Below are 19,382 nucleotides of genomic sequence, written 5' to 3' on the forward strand. Positions count from 1 at the left end.
TCGGATGGGTGGTAGGTGTCAAAGTAATATCCTCATGAATACACAAGGTTCCACAGCAGAACTTTGCATCGTTGCAAGGGGATTAATCTTTCACTTCAACTGTCAGTGGTTTTAGTGTTGTGGCCAATCAGTGTTTCAGCAAGTTAACTCATAACATGTTTGCACATTGACCCCTATTTAACTGAACTCCTGTCTCTCGGGGGAAAGAACTAAACCGTAACGTACGAGAAGACGGTTTCGTGGTGCTGCGGTGATGTGGTCTGAGGCACAGGGACAAAGGCAGAGAAACAGGCTTTGCATTTGTTTTGATGAATTTTCTTTGGTTCTGAGCCAGAAAAGGAATATTTTTTCTGTTTCTAGGCAACACCTTTTGCATCTTTCCCGCACCCTTTGTCAAATCTTAAAGTTCATTTTGGATTCGTGTGGATATTTGTCTGCACGTGTTTATCCAGTGCCATTTGTGATTCACTGTGTTTCTAGAAGGAAACAGAAGTTCAAATGCAATCCAATCTGCAGGTTGGAAAACAGACTTCTTTTTTTGTGTCTGTTTCTTTGTTGTAATGAAAGCTGTCTAGCAAGTGGAATTGCTATAAATTTGTATCATTAAATGTGACAAAACCAACCTAACTTGCCAAATATGAGTGTGTTTCCAAGTCCCTCTAGAGTGTCTTCTACCTAGTCACAATGCAGTAAATGCTGTACAGTTAATCATAAACAGCAGCTGTTGGTGTGAGTTCTGTTAACCTGGTGCGTGGAACTGAAGCGTCTTGTTTAGAGATGCTCGCGGAGGGTGGCTGTCTGCCAACACGGAGACTTCACCCCAAGTCCTCCTGCTGACGAGTGGCCTCTCTAAAGCCACCTCTCTGCCAACCTGAATAAAGAGCGTGTGTTAGTTCTTTGTACGCCAGGCGAGCTGAGAGATGTGCGTGTGAGTGTGCTTCAGGAGTGTCCTCCCTCTGGTCACAGTTTGCCTGTCACTTCTGGTCAGTTTGCATTAGCGCTGCCACTCTCCCTCTCCCACTGCTCCTCAGATCACCTCCTTTCTTCTCACATACTGTGAATCAATCTGTCAAGAATGCATTCAAATCAGTGAGTCAGAGCATCTTTGCTCTGGAAACCAACTTCAGTCTAAGCAGCTGAAAGAAAAACGAGGAGGGTTATTAAAGAAATGTCTTTTGAGTAACGATTCCTACCCAGGGGACCATGCTCGCATCACCCCCTCAGTACTAAACTGTGTGTGAGCATAGTGGCTCAGCCTCAGGCAACAAAGCTCTACTGATTCAGAGACTTTGCCGGATGTTTTACAATGCATCTTTAATTTCATGTTTGTACAGTCATCTCTGTTTTCAGGTTGGTTAACCATTTCAGTGTTTCTCTTAATTGTGTATGTGTATACTGAGGGAGCGGCACATGTGGCAATACTATTACTACACTTAAGAGAATCACTGTTATCGTACAAGCAGAACTATACCAACTAACTAAAGCATCTTTATACAAATGAAAGTCTTAAGCACAGTTCACATGTACTTTATCTGTATTTGAATTATACCTCCACGTTAGAGAGCTCATTACTGTTAGGGTCCCTGGGTCGTTGACCCAGTGTTTTGTGTTTTTGGTTCTTTGATTTTGTTGTTTCATTATATTCTAGCTTTGCTTTATGGGTTTTAGGATTATTCTTAGTTAAGGTTCTCTGGGTGGGGTTTGGTTAGAGTTTTAGTGTTCTGGTTTTCTGTCTGTGTTCCATAGTTGCTGTCTCCCCTGTCTGCTGTATCCCCACGTCCAGTCAGTGTCTGTGTCTGCCCTGGTCCCACGTCTCTGTTCCCTTTGTTGTAGTGCCTGCCTGTGAGTCTGTGTTATGGTTCCTGTTTTACTTTGAAAGTCCATGTCTGATGTTAATGTGTCTGGTTTTGCTTCCCCTTGTCTCGTTAGGCCTGATTTGCCCCAGCCGTGTTTCCCTCCTGTTATCCATTCCCTGATTGCTCCCTCTGTGTATTTAAGCCCTGTGTTTCTTTGTGTCTGTGTTGTGATCTACTCTCATTTAGGCTGTGTGTTCTGTCTGCCTGGTCATGCAAGTTTATTTGGATTTTTGTTACGTTTTGCCACTTTTTGCCATCCAGCAATAAAAGCTGAGTTTTGAGCTACTTTCCGCCTCCGAGTGTCTGCACTTTGGGTCCTTCTACTTCCAGTCCTGCCTGCACACAGCCTTAACCTGACAATTACATACTAAATTAATAATACATTACTTTTATATTTTGAAAACCTCAAACAAGCATATCGTCTACTAATGTGTAAAGTACAAGAGTGCATAAGATACTTGTTATAGGCTTGTTGTAATATACATTTTATTTCAGTTTTGCACATTGACCATTTTGCTTTAGGATTTACTATATAAAGCATATGTTATGGAGGTAAGCATCAACGACACAGAGCTCTCAGTTCTCACTCCTTCTTTATTCGTCTCCAACATCAACTGCGCATATCGCGCCACAAAACACAGGAACACACTTCCTATACACTGGGTGTGAGTGGAGTCTTCTAGTGGTCCACCACAATGTAAATATTCTTTATTATAACACTTCCTTGTTCAGCCTTGCATTCCATAGAAACAAGACTCCCAGGACAGTAGTGGCAGTGGGCTTTACTTACTCTCCTCCCTTATTAAATTTCTCCAACTCCAAAAGGGAACAGTGCTGTAATTTTTCTTTTTCAAAAACCAGAGTAAACACTCACCGGGCAATTCATTATATATATATGTGCTCTGCTGCTAGTTGCTGCCATTTCTGACTACAGTGTGCCCACCTGCACAAAAGCTCAGATCATCTGAAACTGGTTTCTTTAACATGCCAATAACTTCACTATGCCTAACTGGCCTCGACAAATCTGCATCGAGTGTGTGATGGTATCATCTCCACATGGATCAAAAGCTGAGGAATGTTTCCAGCACCTTTTTCAATCTGGGCCACAAAGGGTTAAGGAAAAGACGCCAGTTTAGTTCGCTGGGTTGACCAGACGACCCAAATTCCATAAGGCTAATTCAGATGTCTGTGTTTGAATCCACCCCAAGGCCATTTACTGTGTGTGTCTCTTCCCCTGGTCCTTCTTCCAACTTCCCTACCTTCTCTCTAGAGTCTTATCAAAAGGCTAAAAAGCCCCAAAAACATATTTTTTTAAAAAAGAATAATGCAGTTCAGATCCCTAAAGGGGTCCAGCTCATTACTAGCAAGCCAAAAAGTGGTTGGTAAGTGTATGTAAAAAGTCGGTAGTGTTTTATTTTCACCCACTGATACAGAAAGCACTTGCGTACACGCACAGTAAGTGTAACTGCTTTACAAACGCACTTATTTTTTAATAATATCATGAAGACTGATTTGATTGTTTTCATTATTTTAGTAAGCAGAAGATTTTGTGTGAGTGTGTGGTGAGGGTGGGTGCGGGGATGTTAATGATTAAATGCATCTCATCGCTGCCTATGCCTCCCCTACGGCTGCTCTGCACCTATGGCTTCTCTTTGTTTTGCATTTATTTATTGTTCATTTAACTGCGGGTGCTGAAAACTTAATTTTATTCCTCCAAAACAGTCACAATAAAAGAACTGAGTCTAGTATCAATAAATAGAAATGAATGCTCCATACTGTGAGAAAGACAGATGATCCACTCCGCGCTGTTTCCCACATAAGCTAAAAGATGCTTCCCTGTAGGCAATTTGAGATGCTTTTTGAATCCAGCTGCCTCCTTTTATTCACTTGATGTTTTTCCCTTGCATTTATATCACCTTGTTTCATTGAGTGTTTAAAAACATCCCCCCTACACGCACAAACACATACACACCTACAGTAGCTATTGTTGATTTATTTTATTTCTGTCCTCTGCATGCTCGTCTTATGTGCAAAATGACAGGAAATGACGGGTGAGGGATTGGACAAAGGTATGAACAGTGCGAGAGAGCACTGGGGCAGAGTGTAAAAGAGCACGGCTGGCTGGATGAGCGGTAACCTTTCGGCTCAAGATAATGCCTGATGAATGGTGTCCTCCCCTAAGGCCCTGAAACGCAGGAAGTGAGGCTCCATATTAATTAGAATATGAATTAGATAGACCCTCTTATCTGATGGCTCATTGGAGCTGCAGCAGCATGATCCAGGCAGCAGCAGCATTTCAGCAAAATAGTTACAGCTCATCTCACTTTCCTCTTCTTCTACCATAATGATCACTGTCAGCACCTAAAACAGAAATAAAGAGAATTATGATTACATTTTGGCCTTTGAATCACCTTGTTGTTGAATTGTGCTATACAAATAAACTTGCCTTGCCTTGCCTTGCCTTGCCTTTAGTGGATTATACCGAGGCATTCATGTAACCACTTGTACTGTATGTGATGGTGATGCCAATAAATAACAAGACCGGATTTTTTCATCTTTATTCTAAAATGATCAAAATATCAAATATTTAGGGTTTAGGGTGTATCTCATCCTTTAAAGTGGCATCTTTCCCTACTCTTTATTTGCATCACCCGTCCTGTTTACTTTCTTTGCCTTTTTGCCCCACTGAGCTTTTTGTTTTCTTCTTTGTTTTCTTCTTTTGTCAGGTTGAGTTTCCACAGTTACCTTTGCTTTTTCCAGCATTCACCATTTCAGCTACCTGGGGACATCTACAAATTACCTGGGAACACAAAAGGGCTTTCCGCTTCCGGTTTTGGTTATTCAATCAAGCTTTTATTTCCCCAGGTGTTCTTGTACCCAGAATTGCATTTTGAAAGAGAGGCTTCTGGGGAACTTGGCTAAATGATTTTTTGTTTTGCTTTGCCATGAGTTAAAGTAAATAACTTTCCCATTTCTTATTTACATAATTTAACATTTTCTTAAAGATACAAATACATATTCAATACAAAATACAAATATCATTTAATATTGTAAACCTTATTTATATAATAATAAGTTGGGGGAATAGGGTTAGTATGCTGATGTCACAGTTCCTGGCACATTTATGTTTACTTATTATATGATGTTTTTTACCAAGTCTGTGTGAGGCTAGTATCGGCTGCCATGCTAGCAGCTTGGTGATATCGAATGTTAGCTGATGTCAGCAGAAATAATTACATGTAGCCATTAGTTTTTGATCGGATTCCCTTAATTTATAAATATATATGGAGAAATGTTCACATGGCGGTGCTAAACAAAAGACTAAACCACGGTATAGCTGTGGAGGCATTTCACTCAACGGCACAAAAGTCAACCTGAAGTGACATTTGAGGAAAATATGGGAGAGCACCAATGTCAGCAGACTCCATCATCACGTCGGGGGGCCTTAAATGTCTGACTAGGGTTTCACAGCAGTCTGACTGAGAGTGTTTTTAATATGAGAATCAAGGATTAAAATGTTGGTGTATACACAAGTCTAGCACTAGTTCAGTGGTTCTTTGATTGTGTCAAATAAACCACAGTAGATTAACTGAACTAGTGCACACCCCTTCTACAGTATTGTTTGGCTTGTTTGTGCTGTTGGGAGAGTATGGTAGATGTTGTTTATATGCTAAAAATGGTTAATTTCAGCCTGTTGCTAGGTGGTTGTTAGGCACGTATGATTCATGATTATCTCTTACTATGTCTTGAAAAATATTAACTTATTTGGGGACAAATGACAAGGACAACAAAAGTCTGGAAAAGTAAGTGGTACTAAAAGGAAACAGCTTTAGGAATGTTTTGTAGGTTAACTGGCAGCAGGTCAGTAACATGACTTGGTATAAAAAGAGCGTCTTAGAGAAGCAGAGTTTCTCAGAATTAAAGATGGGCAGAGTTTCACAAATTTTCAAAAAACAACATGGAATTGCCTGGATTTTGAATATCTCCTCATCTGTGGATAATAATATCATCAAAAGAATCTGGAGAAATCTCTACTTACAAGGGACAAATCCAAAAATCAGTATTGGATTTCACTGATCTCTGGGCCCTCAGGCAGCACACTGTTAAAAATAGGCATGATTATCCATGGAAATCAGTGCACGGGCTCAGAAACACTTTTAAAAATCAGTGTCTGTGAATCAATCATAACATCCACAAATGCAGATCAAAGCTGTATCGTGCAAGAAGAACATGATCCAAAAATAATGCCGTTTTCTCTGAATCTCTAATGATGAGTTGGATTAAATGGTGGGGGAAAATGCTGGACAGGCCTGAGGTGCCTAAATGTATAGTGAAAGTGTACTGGGAATGTCTGGCGGGGGCCTTGGTCCATGAGATCTACAATTCCCGTATTCCAAAGGTGTCTGGGGACACTGAGTCCAAATAGACAATGCACCACATGCCTATTGGTTCCTGTTGGTAACTTTTCAACCACATGGTGGAAATCAGAGGGGGAGAGACCTATCAGCTGCTGGGTACTGGTAGGCCAAGCGGAACATGACTCTGGTGGTAGCTGAAGCAAAAATTTCGGTGTTGGAAGAGTTTGGTGTAGCCATAGTACAAGACTTTCAGTCTGTCTTGAAGCAATTCTGGCAAACTGTCAGGTCCCTCAGGACTCAGGACACCCTGTCCATCACCGGGGGCAAGGTTACCGAGGTAGTTAAATAACTCCACTGTGGCCTGGCCCCTGGGGTGGATGAGCTTTTTCCCCAAGTTCCTTAAGGCCTAAATGTTGTAGAGCTGTCTTGGTTGACATGTCTCTGCAGCGCCATGTGGAGAAATAAAGTGGTGCATCTGGATTGGCAGAGTGTGCTTCCCTCCTGTGAAGTTCTATGCCAGGGAACTAGAAAGGGGAGTTCATCCAGGAGGAACAATGATGAATGGGATGAACAATTCATCCCAGTCACAGAATGCTAGATCAGGTCTTTATCCACTTGAGGACATTTTGAGTGCATGGCTGGGCATCCTACCTACCAGGAGTAGACTCGTGACACACTGGAGCGGTTATGTCTGTCTGCTGGTTTGAGTTTTCCCCCAGGTGAGCTGGAGGAGGTGCCTGGGGCGAAGGAGGTCTAGGCTTCACTACTCACCTGCTGCCCTTGCAACCCAGCCTCGGACAAATGAATGGAAATGGATGGATTCATTGTTTGTCGTGCACAATTCAGCTTTTGTGGGTATAAATTAAATGTTGTTGTTGTGGAAGATTTACTTGTGTGCCATGTTTGGTTGCTTTGTTCCAAGTGGTCTAGCAGGAGTTTGCGGCCAAAGAAGTAAAACACAGACAAAGATTTTTTTCTATTATGGTAAGATTTCCAGTTGTTTGATCCTTTACTTTCTTTTTTTTAGAAACAGATTTTAGTCTGTACTACATTTTGTGCGTTCCATTGTATGATTCGTTTAATTGGTACAGCATCATCATTGGTTTTCAGTGAACAGACAAAAGCAGTCTGCATCTTTTACAAAGTTCCTCCTGTACTTCTGTGTGGTGTGAGTGTCTTCTGGGACCAACTTCATTATAGGCTGTCTCATTACAGCAGCCCCCCTACTAAGAGCCTGCAGAGAGGAGCAGAGAAGGCAAAGCCTTCTTGTTTTAGCCCTTTAGAGGTCAGCAGTTGATTAAAATGTTGAGAAGTAGAGGTTAATCAGCTACTGACCCTCAGGGTGATATTGTCTTTCATGGTCTGTTTTAATCAATAAGTGCGAGTGCTGGCACAGAGACCAACTTCTCCGCTCTCTATACAGAGCCTATACTTCTACTTCCCAAACACTGCCTCCCTGATTACCTGTCATATAAATTCTTTTTCTCATGTGAACATTTTGAAGTAGAGAGCTATACTTTAGGTGTTAAAAGACATTATTAAGAAGTCAAAGGTTACATTCAAGACGATCTTGTAAGATGTAGTGTAATGTGCACGCCGTTCAGACTTCAAGTCTCATTTGCCACAAAAAGTTGTCGGACTGTAACTTCCGCAGCCCGTCTCAAACCAAAGACACCAGTCCATCACACCTGGCGATGATGTAGTCTGACATGCTGTCAACACGACTGCACATCAAAAGTGCACAAAGTCAAGAAGCAAGGGGGTCCTTTTGTCCCTCTGTGGGGGGATACTCCCACTAGGTTTAAATCTGGGACTCTCCACCATTTGACCTTAGAACTGAAGAAGCTTCTCGGATGAGAGGTGAAACGTCTTCAAGCAACTTAAAGAAGTCCAGACGCTTTTCTTTGCAAGCTCCTTTGACTACGATGACCTGGATGACTGAGAACCTTCACAGACAAGAAGCAAGGTGCTTTTTTTAATATTACAGTCAACAACTAAACATCTGGTGTAAGAACAATTAAATACAGCTGGTAGGAAAATAAGAAAATATTACAGCTATTTTTAGTGCTGTGACCTCTGCAGGAACAGCTTAGGTACGACAAAGAGCAGTCAACACTTCATCAATCCCTCCATAACCCCAGTTTCATATTCATTGCAAAATACATAAAGATGTGAATTTAATCCCTGTGGAGGGTAAAAAAGAAACAGTACTGAGAATATGCAGATTTGTATGCTGCATTTAACTCTGTTTATAGTTGGGTGTACTGGTGTTATGACTTCTGCAAATTAATATGTCTCCCGTTATCCATAAACACATATCTTTACATGGCTTAGGCTTTAAATTGATGTGCTCTCCTGCAATGAAGCCATTTCCCATCAGGATGAGGAGTGTATAAAGTCATTACCTCTGGCTTAGTGTGGTGTCTCCTGGGTTCAGCTGCTGAGAGTTAGTATCAACACCTCCACTGTTTATTTGGACCAGCACTGAACTCGGGGTCACTCAACTTCCATCACACCTAATCCTGATGATGTGAAAACACAGACACACACAGACATAAATATACACCTTCACCTCACTACAGGGGAAAGCAGAAATGTACCTGTTAGCAGCGAGAGACAATGAGATCCAGCTGTTGCTGCCCTCTATTTGATTCCTCCTGTGTTTTTCTAAGTCAATATGACAGACGCCAACTCACTGTTTTCTTTCTTATGTTTTAACCCTAAAGCTTTGTGCAATTTATGTTCGTAATGTAACATTACTTAAAGAGGCAAAGCAATTTAGCTCATCTGTAATGCCAAAACACAGCACACTGTTGCTTTTTCCCATTATAAACTCAGTCATGATCTCTCATTGTCCGTAAAAATGCTTTTTGCGCGCAGATGTTTCTGATCTCTGCAGGGGCATGAGGATTGATATACAGTGTCAGAGGGAAACTGAATCAGAGGGGTTGTGATCTGCTGAGCAGAAGCAAAAACAAAACAACATTGCCTCCATCTCTTGTGGCTCAGGGATAATTGAAAATAAATAGTGTTGTGTCGCAGTGCTGCTGCAGACTAAATACTAATTTGTGCTGCAGTCAGAGGACGTTAACACTGATTCAAATTCTCCTTTTGTTCTGTCCCCTTCTGATCAAAACTGTCAAATCTTATTATTATTTCACCCTCCAAACAGTTAAAGCACAGCTGTTGATTATAATATCTTTTAAAAGAGGGTTATTTAAATGTTGTTATACCCTACAGTGTAGTCACTGGAAGCACTACAACATGAGCCCGCATCTCATTGTCATACCACATTATTTAACTTTATCTGTTGCTGTGAATCTTCGTTTGATGTCATGATGGCTCGTCCATTTGAGCCACTCCAGTTTGCACCTGCCTGACACCTATTGGTCACAAAAGGAAAACTTTAATTAGAGCTGAAAGTTAGATTCTCAACATTAATATCCTGCCAGTGGTAGAGGTGGCTTATCCTAAGAGTAAAATATCTCGGAGTGCTTATCCAACAGCAACAGTACTGAACACTTTTTCTTTATATTCTGTCAGGAAAATGGTCATTAAAAAGGGAAAATAGAAATAAAATACAGTATATAAGGAGAAAACAGTTCTAGCTTGAAGGTGAAGATTTCAAGTCATCTTTATTCTTCAACACAGCCTGAACTCTCTTAGGCCTGCTTTCTTGTAATTTCTTTAAGTTGTCTTCAGGAATAGTTTTCCTCTTCTTGCAGGAATTTCAAAGCTCTTCTTTGGATGCTGGTTGTGTCTTCTTCTGTTTTGTTTCCAGATGCTTTCCAGATGGTATGTATGGTGGATCAAACTCTGATAATACTGTTCTGCATTCATAATGACATAAATTCTGACAAGATACCCGACCACTGACTGAAACACAGCCCCAAATCATGACAGAGACTCCACTTTGCTTTAGTGGAGATAGTGTTGCAGACACGTACTGCAGTACCTCACTCCTTTCCCTACTCCGTGCTTATTGTTGATGATTTGAACCAAGAAATTTCCAGATTTGGATTAATCAGTCTATAATGGATCTCTGAGGTCGTGTGTCAGGTCTTTGCTGGATTTTTCTTCCTGTTTCTTAAACTCATGACTTTCAGATTCTGTTAATCTGCTGTAGTTTTTAAGGCCTGCCACTCCTTCTTTTGTCCTCCACTTGTCCAGTTTCTTACTGGACACACACCATACAGGAGTACAGGAGGAACTTTGTAAAAGATGCCAGCTGCTTTCATCCGTTCAGCTAATAACTCTTTGGGAATTAACGTGTTGGTACAAAAATACGATTTTATGCACCTATTTCATAGATTCACCTAAAGAAATGGGAAGAAATGTTTTGTTGCCTTGTGTAGACACATCATTGGTTTATCCATTGAGTTAGGTGGGTTTTGTTTTTTTTTGTCTTGAATGATTTATGGCTGTTAAATGACTCAACAAACAGCAACAACAAAATTCCTTTGAAGATGGTTAGGCGTGAGGACAGGACTGAAACTTAGTGAAAGCAGCCAAAGAAAAACATTGAAAGGCCTGCAGAAGAGAGCTACTGCTCAAGACCACTTCTAAAAAATATAAGGAAATCTGGTTCCTTGGAAGCAAGCTATAAAGAAAAGAAGCATGGCTCAAGACTTTTGCACAGCACTAAAAGTAATGACTCAGCAACAAGTAATCTAAATTGCCACCATGTAGAAACCTGATTCTTAAAAAAGTCGACCCAACATCACTCACTGGTTTGTGGCCATCAACATGTTAGTTTGGTTTTTTAACTGATGTGATATGTGAGAGCTACAGATGATTAAGTAACTGAGGGTATTTCATGCTTATATGTTAGTAATTTGTCGCTTGCCTGATAAGACACATCATAAATCATTCCCTGCTTTAACTTGTCTTTCCTTCTTAATAAGACCCCAATTCACTTGATTAACACATGCTTTGTTGAAAAACACTGCAGAATTTTTTTTGAAAGTCTTCACTAAGGTATTAAAATAAGTGAGAATTAGAGCAATTTTATCAATGATTTTTATCCAAATAAAGTAAAATTAATGACTCTCCACTTTAAGGAAATGGATTGATGGAATTATGATTGAATAAAATACTGGTTAAAACATCAGCTGAGCTCTGAGCTTCAATATTAAGGTTTTGACAGCTCTAAGCACTCAGTGTCGAGTGTGAATTAGTTTGGATTAGGGGTTCGACATAGCCCCAACTAAAAACTAAGATCTTTAAAATCCAGTAACTTCTATCCCTAGATCTTGGTTAAAAAACATCTCTTGGTACTGATATATGGTGGGTATTACAGCATTATCATTGCAAAGCTAACTGGGAGACTTCTGATGGTTCTCATACACACTAAAAAATGCTGTATATCCACTCGAAGCTGTGAGATTTGTGAGTACAAGGTGTACTCTGAAATCCATAACATGCTGTGGTTTGCACTTTCAGTGCATCTTTGATGAGCCGATGGCTGTTTGAATTTCTGCCTTTGCATCTGCCTCGCTCCACAAACCAGAGTAGCTGTGCAAATACTGTTTTCAATTATGATTATCATTTTGTAAGTTAAAAAAAAAAGTACAGCACAGTCAGCAAACATGAATGTTAAGTTAGTCTGTCTTGCGTTGTTAATGCAGTTACTACCACACCCTACTTTTCAAATGAGGTTGTGGCATGTGAAAAAAAAAGAATTCTTAAGTAACATCTGGATGAGCTAGGAGTTTAAAAATAAGTGCTATGGACAAATGAAGTTCAAATTAAGTTAACCAACAATGTACCAGCAAGATTTTTTTTTTTTTTAATTTTGTAATTCTTAGTGGAGAGGTGGAGCATGGGCAAAAGGAGAAGCCATTAAATTTCGGTACACATCTGATTCCCCTTCCTGAAAATTTCCATATTGGGCATTGGCCTTGGTAGAGGATTTTCTTTCTCAGTCTTCCTTAAATATTAACCAAGCATTGGGCTTGTGTAGCAGGCAGAGGTAGAAAACTCGACTCGCCAAACTGACAGACTTTGCACAACATCAGCAAATTCTTGATGCAAATGTCGTGCACCCAGACAAGAAGCAAACACTGAAAAGATGTTATGAAAGCAGAACTCAAACTGTGCTTTAAGAAACACTAATATGACCTAACCTGAACAACGCTGAAAATGTGCAGATGGAGCTTAATGCTGTGCGTCTCACACCGCTAACAGCGTGTGATGGGTGGGGTTATAGTAGTGACCTATGCTTCATGAAAAACAAGTTGCACTCCATTAAAAATTTAGGAGAAGCTCATATTCATTTCTGTTTTTGGTTTTATTTATTTTATTTTTTATTTCATTTGCCAGAAATATTTGCACACAACTGTACAATGTCTTGTTAGAACATACTGTACTTTCTGTATGACAGCTGTGCAAATGTGGCAGCTTCAGGCTATAAAATATTCCATTATTCCTGCTGAAAATACTGCTGACATTGTCATTTGGTGATATGCAGTAAGAGCCCCCAGTTTCCTTTGATCTTTTTTCAATTAAATACCTTTAGTAAGCTTATAATAAAGCAATGTGAGTTCAGCTCTTCAGCACAAGGCTTATTTGTGATGGTGGTCATGGAAGCACATACATGGAAAAGGGCTTTAACACAGAGAATTGGAGATTGCAGCACATACATCTCTTTTTGCCCTGCTTCTTTAGACAGAACTTTTAAAGATGAATGTATAGTTGAGTGTTTATATAAACCGCTGAATTGACAACTTCTGAATTCCTTTAAAAGTCCACATTCTTAAAGGACTACTTTGGCATTTTGGAGATTTGTGATGGCCAGAAGATCAACGCGACTCTCTGTTAAATATGCAGCTACAGCCAACAGCTGGTTAGCGTAGCACAAAGACTGTAAATATGCCAAGCAGGAGTTCATTGTGGACGTTTGTGTTTTACAGACTACTTGGGTTGATTTTCAAATATGCCCGTTGATAAGATTAAATTTTAACTTCTAATGCAGAGGAGTATCAAACATGCATTTTTGATGATTTGGGAATGACTCACTGCCTTACTGTCATTGTGAGCATCCTTGAAACGCTTGCAGCTTTGATAGAATGATACTACTTGACTTGCTGGTTGGGCTATTTCTTGAGATGAAAATAAAATATGACAAAAAACATGCCACCCAGAGTGGTTTTGGGCTGTGAAGGTTATTTCACCATCCACGCTCTGGAATATCATGGATGTAACAGTAACAGATGTTCCAGTCAGCACTGTCCAGGGTGTACTCAAACTCCTGCTCTGTGGCAGCTGGGACGGACTCCAGCACTCCCGCGACCTGGATGGAAGGATGAAAATGGATGAAGATGGATGGATATTCATCACATCTTTTTTAATCATACGAATCAGAAAACCTGAAGCAGCAAGACTTCTGATCGCCATGCAAGTCAACTGACTTTTCTATCACTATTGTTAAGAGCTCTTTTTATAGTCTGTGTTTTTCAGAGTATGAAAAGTGAGCAGCTTTCATAGAAATAAATCAGGCAATCAGGCAGCTTCCAGTCCTTTAAGAAATCCATAGAAAACGCTTGGGAAAATGTTGCCCCGGACAATATAACTGTAGCAGTTTTACAGTTTTTGTATGGATGCATGCATCCATACAAAAAGCATCATCACTTTTCTTTGCATGTGAAGAACAAACTGGATGCAGAACACTAAGAGGCTAAGCTGCAACCAAATGATTTGAGCCTCAGTGACAGTTATGGAGAATTACAGCGGCACACCTTGGGCCTTATATGCTAATCTATGTGTGTCTGATGGAGATGAATGGTGATTGTATTATGGTGTATTCTCCTCCGTAGAGAGTGTTAAACGATGTGATGATGACATGCAGCGTAAATCTGCCACGACCGAGTGCCGTGTGTGTGGCTTTTTTGTGTGTGTGTTTTCCTCTTTGGCATGCAGAGGCCAGCACAGCAGTAATTAATGACTAGCTGCTAATGGTGCTGTGTGATCCTACATGGTAATGAGAAAGTATTGTATGAGGCCAGGCATGACAATCAGTTCAGCAATGAGAAAACATTGCGGTGCACAGGTGAGAGCCTCAATCACACAGGCCTGGGGAGGACAAATCAAAGGGATTTTGTGGTCTTTTCTAAAATAGAAACACACACACACATGCACACACACACATTTGGGTGTCTGCACGAGCGGCATAGTAAATCTAAAACCGATGAAGTTGGCTGCACCTGCTCTTCTGTTTCATGGCTGTGTGCTTTTTATTGTAGCCATATATTGAGATAAAGGGTAATTGTAAGATCTGACACAGATTCACGAAACAGTTATGCAAATGCGCCCGACTAGAAATTAAATATCCTTTTAAAGAAACATGATATTACGGCGCCGCACTCCAGCAGTCACTGGAGCTTTGATAAAGAAAAACAGTTTTCTCCTCTGTTTGAATTGCAGTTGGTAATTGTTTGAGGCACAGTACTGTATCTGACTGGCTCAGCAGGCAACAAGGCAAACACGGAGTGCTTTCAATAATGTGCAACTTATGGCCGTGTGTGTCAGCCAAGGAGCTTTTACTGTCATCAGTTTGCACGTTACAATAACCTCATCATGGTATTTTCTGTCGTGGCATCATTCAAGTTAAATGCTCCTGCAGCCCCAGTTGAACTAATGAAAATGCCTTCTGCTTCCTGTTCACTTCCACAAAACAGCCGTCTGCAAATGTTAACTATTACTGTCAATACAGGATGAACCAATTGGGGATATTGTGACAAAACGTCTGTTTCTCTGCTTATTACCATATTCATCTACAATACCGTATTAATTTCCACACCAAAAGAGCCCTCACCATTGCTGGGTGCAACCTGAATAGAGAATAATAAATCCAGGATGCCAAGAGAAAATTGTGCAGCACAGCCTTGCATTAGTGATGTTGCTTTTTACAAACCTCAGTTAGATAGTTTCAAAACACTTGTCAGAAAGAATGAGCAGAAACAGTAGATCCGTGTGTTTATGTTTTTTAAACCGTAACAGGCAGATCCTGTTGGTTTGGCTGACAAATGTCAGCCCTGTGTACACAGACACTTCCACACTTTGTCCAGCAGTCAGAAAATCAGTCATAGCTGCTATTTACAGATGCATCTAATCGATGATAATGAGCTAATGTTTTGTCAAGGAGACAATTGATCAAATTCCCTATATGACAGTGTGTTTGACAGCACTATACAGTGTGTGTGTATACGTGCTTTCATGATTTAGCTATTGTTTTATAAATTAGCTCAAGCGGTACAGTTCAGATTTATGTATAGCCACACGCTGCGTATCATTTTCCATGCATCTTAAAAGGAAGAAAAACACTCTCTGTAAGAAATGTATTCTGTTAAATTATGGAAAAGTGCTGGCAGCTAGATTTGACAGTATCAAAAAATTGTACTTATTGTGAAATAAAAAACAAAACAGTTTCTTACTGTAATAATTATAACACTAGAGAGCTACAGAGAATATGAACCTTACAGTATAACGCCACAGCTATTTGTTTGGCATTATATTTTCATCAAACAGATTATCACTGCGCTCAGATGACTTAATCAACTGGTCATGAGGGAAAAATGCCTATTAATGAACCAGTTGTGAGTTGTTGGCGGAGATTACTGGCAGTTGTTTGTGAAGAGGTACTGTGTAAGTTGTGAATATAAACAGAATGTAGTAATTTGCAGTTCTCGTGAACACATATTTGATTAAAACTAGATTGTGGAAAACATATCAAAGTGAGAAAATTTGCCATGTTAAGAAAAAGCTTGTTTAGCTTATTTTCTTTTGAATTTGATTGCAAAAAAAGAAAAAAAGTGGAATGAGCCAACAGAAGGCTGGTAAGTAAGAAAGTTAGTGGTGCTAAAAGGAAACGTTTTGCAGCTAATTAGATTAACTGGTAACAGGTCAGTGTGGGTGTAAGTGAAAGACGCATAAGTGATTATGCTCTCAGTTTGTGCAATAGCTTGCTGTTAATATAAATGGAAAGATTGAGGAGAAGAAGAACATATAATTTACATTTATCAGAAAAGCTGGGAAATGACTAGGTTACAGTGATTTAGTAAATTAAAAATAATTTACAATAAGGAGTTTTGAGTCATTGTCTTTGTGTCTGTCCTTGTGGTGATTGTTGTTAGACAAAGTGTTCAGCTGCATGTCCAGCTTGTAGTGCAGATTGTGATTCATTCAGTATCCAAATCCATTCACCAGAGACACTGTCATGTTTATCTGCTGATGGAGGAATCCAAATATTGATTATAACTGCATTTAAACAACAACAGCAAGGATTTTGCTCACGGCACGTGGCCATCCTGTGCTGTTTGGTTGAAACAACATTATGTCCTTCATGTTGGACATGTTTTGTCATCCACTTTGAAACATTTTTTTTTATTTTAACAGATGGGAAGTCTATTTTTGACTAATGTCTCTCAAGATGTCACCAATGGTCGGGCAGCAAGTTACTGAGCGCAGTTGTGTCCTTGCAGTGCAGAACTTCAAAAACATGCGTAGTGCCACGTCGGTATTAAATATATGAGACAGGCTCCTTGTTTTAGAGGTATGGAAATGTTTTTAATAATACATTTCTTGAAGACCAGATTGCTCAGTCTGGTATTGTTCTTGCGCAGCTATTACGCCACCGAACCAGACAGCTAATATCACATTCAAATGAAATACTAATTAAGAAGATATACACATCATTACCACCGATGCACCATGGGACTCCAGAGTCATGCTCTGTCTGTCTCCTCCCCTGCATGTTTCTGTCCCCATTTATTACCGGTTGTCTCCTTCGTTTCTTTTTTCTTTTGTTTGCATTCATCCTCACTCTTTTCCTTCTATTTATTTATTTATTTATTTGCTTTCTGCCATCTAAGGAGTTGCTCCTCAAGCTTTCCCATCAGCCCCTCAATCTTTCAATTTTCTGTCATGGAAAAAAGCACTTAAACTTATCGCTCAATCTGTTTATTACATGCCACCTCCAGCTCCTTCCCTTCTCCACCTCCTTGTCTGGCTCTCCTCCTCTCCATCTGTTTATGTGTGTTCCCAATAACCTTTTTACGCATCGAACTCCTCCTTCTAGTGACCTCAGTGTCCTCGGCTAATGCTGTTCCAGTGTCCCAACACTCTGCAAAAGCAAACTTTGGGAATAGCTCCATATTACAGTTTTCAATCAGATGCAGCTGTGGTGTCAGTTTTGGTACACAATGCAGGAGACTGGTTTTCAGTTTCCTGGACAGGAGTCATTTTTAAAACTCTTTTCTTTTACGCTTGACCTGCAATGTCAAGTGGCAGGAATAGAAGCCATGTTTCCACTAACAGGATTGCTATCCAAGAAAATAAAAAAGAAACCTTTACCCCCAGGAAAACGGGGTCGAGGGAGAGACACCACCACTGGTTTAGAGTGTAAGACAATATTACATCTGTTGAGGTTGTACATGTGTGTCTGAGAGAGATGAGCTACTTCACAGCTGTGATGATGTTGAGAAACAGAAATAAGTTTTGAATTTCAATCCCTCAGTAAGTTGTTTCTTGTGTCATTGTGTGCCTTCAGACTGTGGAGGCCTGAGGGGGAACAGGTTATTGATTTCTCCTGACATCAGAGCTAATTTCCTCTTTGGTGATCTGTTAGAGTCACTGTGAGTAACGATTGATTAGAGAAGTACACTGCGCCTCTGCTACTTTCAGCAACAGTATCAGAAAGCGCTGAATCAATTTTAGTAGCAACAAGCTACAATTTGCCATTAATACCATTATGATTCAAATATTTTCTCTCTTCGTTCTCTCTTTTTCTCACAGATCACATTCTTCATGCTGCTGTCTGCAGTTTGTGTGATGCTAAACCTGGCGGGCTCCATCCTCTCTTGCCAGAACGCTCAACTTGTCAACTCTCTGGAAGACTGTCAGCTGGTGAGACCAACTGGACCTTAGCCCATGCATGCTCCAGCTTTGCAGTACACTCCAAAAAAGACATTAATCTTTTAATGTGGCTTTTTGGAGGCTTAAACTTAATAATTGGAAGAAATGATGCAGTGTTTCTGATCTGTACTGATTAGACAGTGAATTGAACCTAGTACTGAACTTGACTCATACAAAATACAGAAAAAAGCTCTTGTTTTCATAAATAAATTTGTAAAATCAGAGCACACAGACATCAAATCAAATCAAAACTTTGCTGAATAGTATATCTAGCCAGTCTGTCCATAGTTCATATTCACCAAACAGAGCAGCCAATCAACTCATAACCATAACCCCTTGTCACCAGAATGAACACCTGAGTTGACCCACTAGCAGTCAATGACAAGTAATGGATCTTAATATTGATATGTTATCACTAACATTTGTAGGGGTATGCACTAAGGCTGTGAATAAAAGTGGAAACAATATATATGGTCGAAAGGGATCATGAAGAGTGAGTGACTAATAGAAATGTGTTGTCTGCATGGGAGCCTACATCTACGAATGCGAGCACACGATGGGCTGACGGGCAGCGCTTCTGTTCCAAACAGGCTGCAGGACTGAGTCAGCACCGAAAGTCAGCTGAACTATTTGTCTGTTGATGACTAATGGCTCCCAATAAACACATCCATCTCTGCCAGAATCACAGAGAGCTGAAATAAAATAGATAAACAACTCTGAAAGAGAAAGCCAATGTTTTTTCTTTCTTTCTGTTTCACTCCGATAAAGTTGGGAGACATTTTTAAAAAGTGTGGTCAAAACAAACACAGCAGACGGTGAGAAACCCCGACTGTAACGGTGCGTTCAAGCATACAGATACATTAAAGGGCCCAAAATACGCCACCAGAAGCGCTTGTCACTTCTTGTTGGAAATTTCCGCTCCCCAAATGTTTTAATGTCAGAATTGTCGGAGCGGCCGTCACCAGCAATATGTGTAACTTTCTCAAACTGTTGGCCTGACGTCTACATCCACTTCATGCTTTGATTGGTCAGCTGGGCAGAGGCGTGAAAGCTGGGAGAACTTCTAACTCAACTCAGTGAATGTCTTGAGGAAAGTTTCTGAAATGTAATTAAAAGTGAAAAATAGATATCATGTGAATTTTTAAAGTTATATTTAGAGAATAATCCACCACCAGAACAGTTGTGGTCACACTTTCCAGTTTGTTGCAACTCTTACTTGTCATGAACTACTAGACTGCAGTTTCACCTCTTTGTGACT

At 40.2% G+C, this 19,382-nt stretch overlaps 1 protein-coding gene across 3 annotated transcripts in view; it reads left to right on the top strand.

The window, feature by feature from the left end:
• Positions 1–19,382, top strand: part of entrep2 (endosomal transmembrane epsin interactor 2) — a 111,801-nt gene that overhangs the window by 72,399 nt on the left and 20,020 nt on the right. For all 3 annotated transcript variants that reach the window (XM_085270465.1, XM_085270474.1, XM_085270482.1), the window contains one exon: positions 18,005–18,115. In XM_085270465.1, the coding sequence (XP_085126591.1) occupies positions 18,005–18,115 (111 nt within the window). The remainder of the gene's footprint in view (positions 1–18,004; positions 18,116–19,382) is intronic.

This window comes from Mchenga conophoros, linkage group LG1 (assembly GCF_057382185.1).
Source record: "Mchenga conophoros isolate Kocher_MC1m ecotype Shallow Benthic linkage group LG1, M_conophoros_male_GT1.1, whole genome shotgun sequence".
In the NCBI taxonomy this organism is placed as follows: Eukaryota; Metazoa; Chordata; class Actinopteri; order Cichliformes; family Cichlidae; genus Mchenga; species Mchenga conophoros.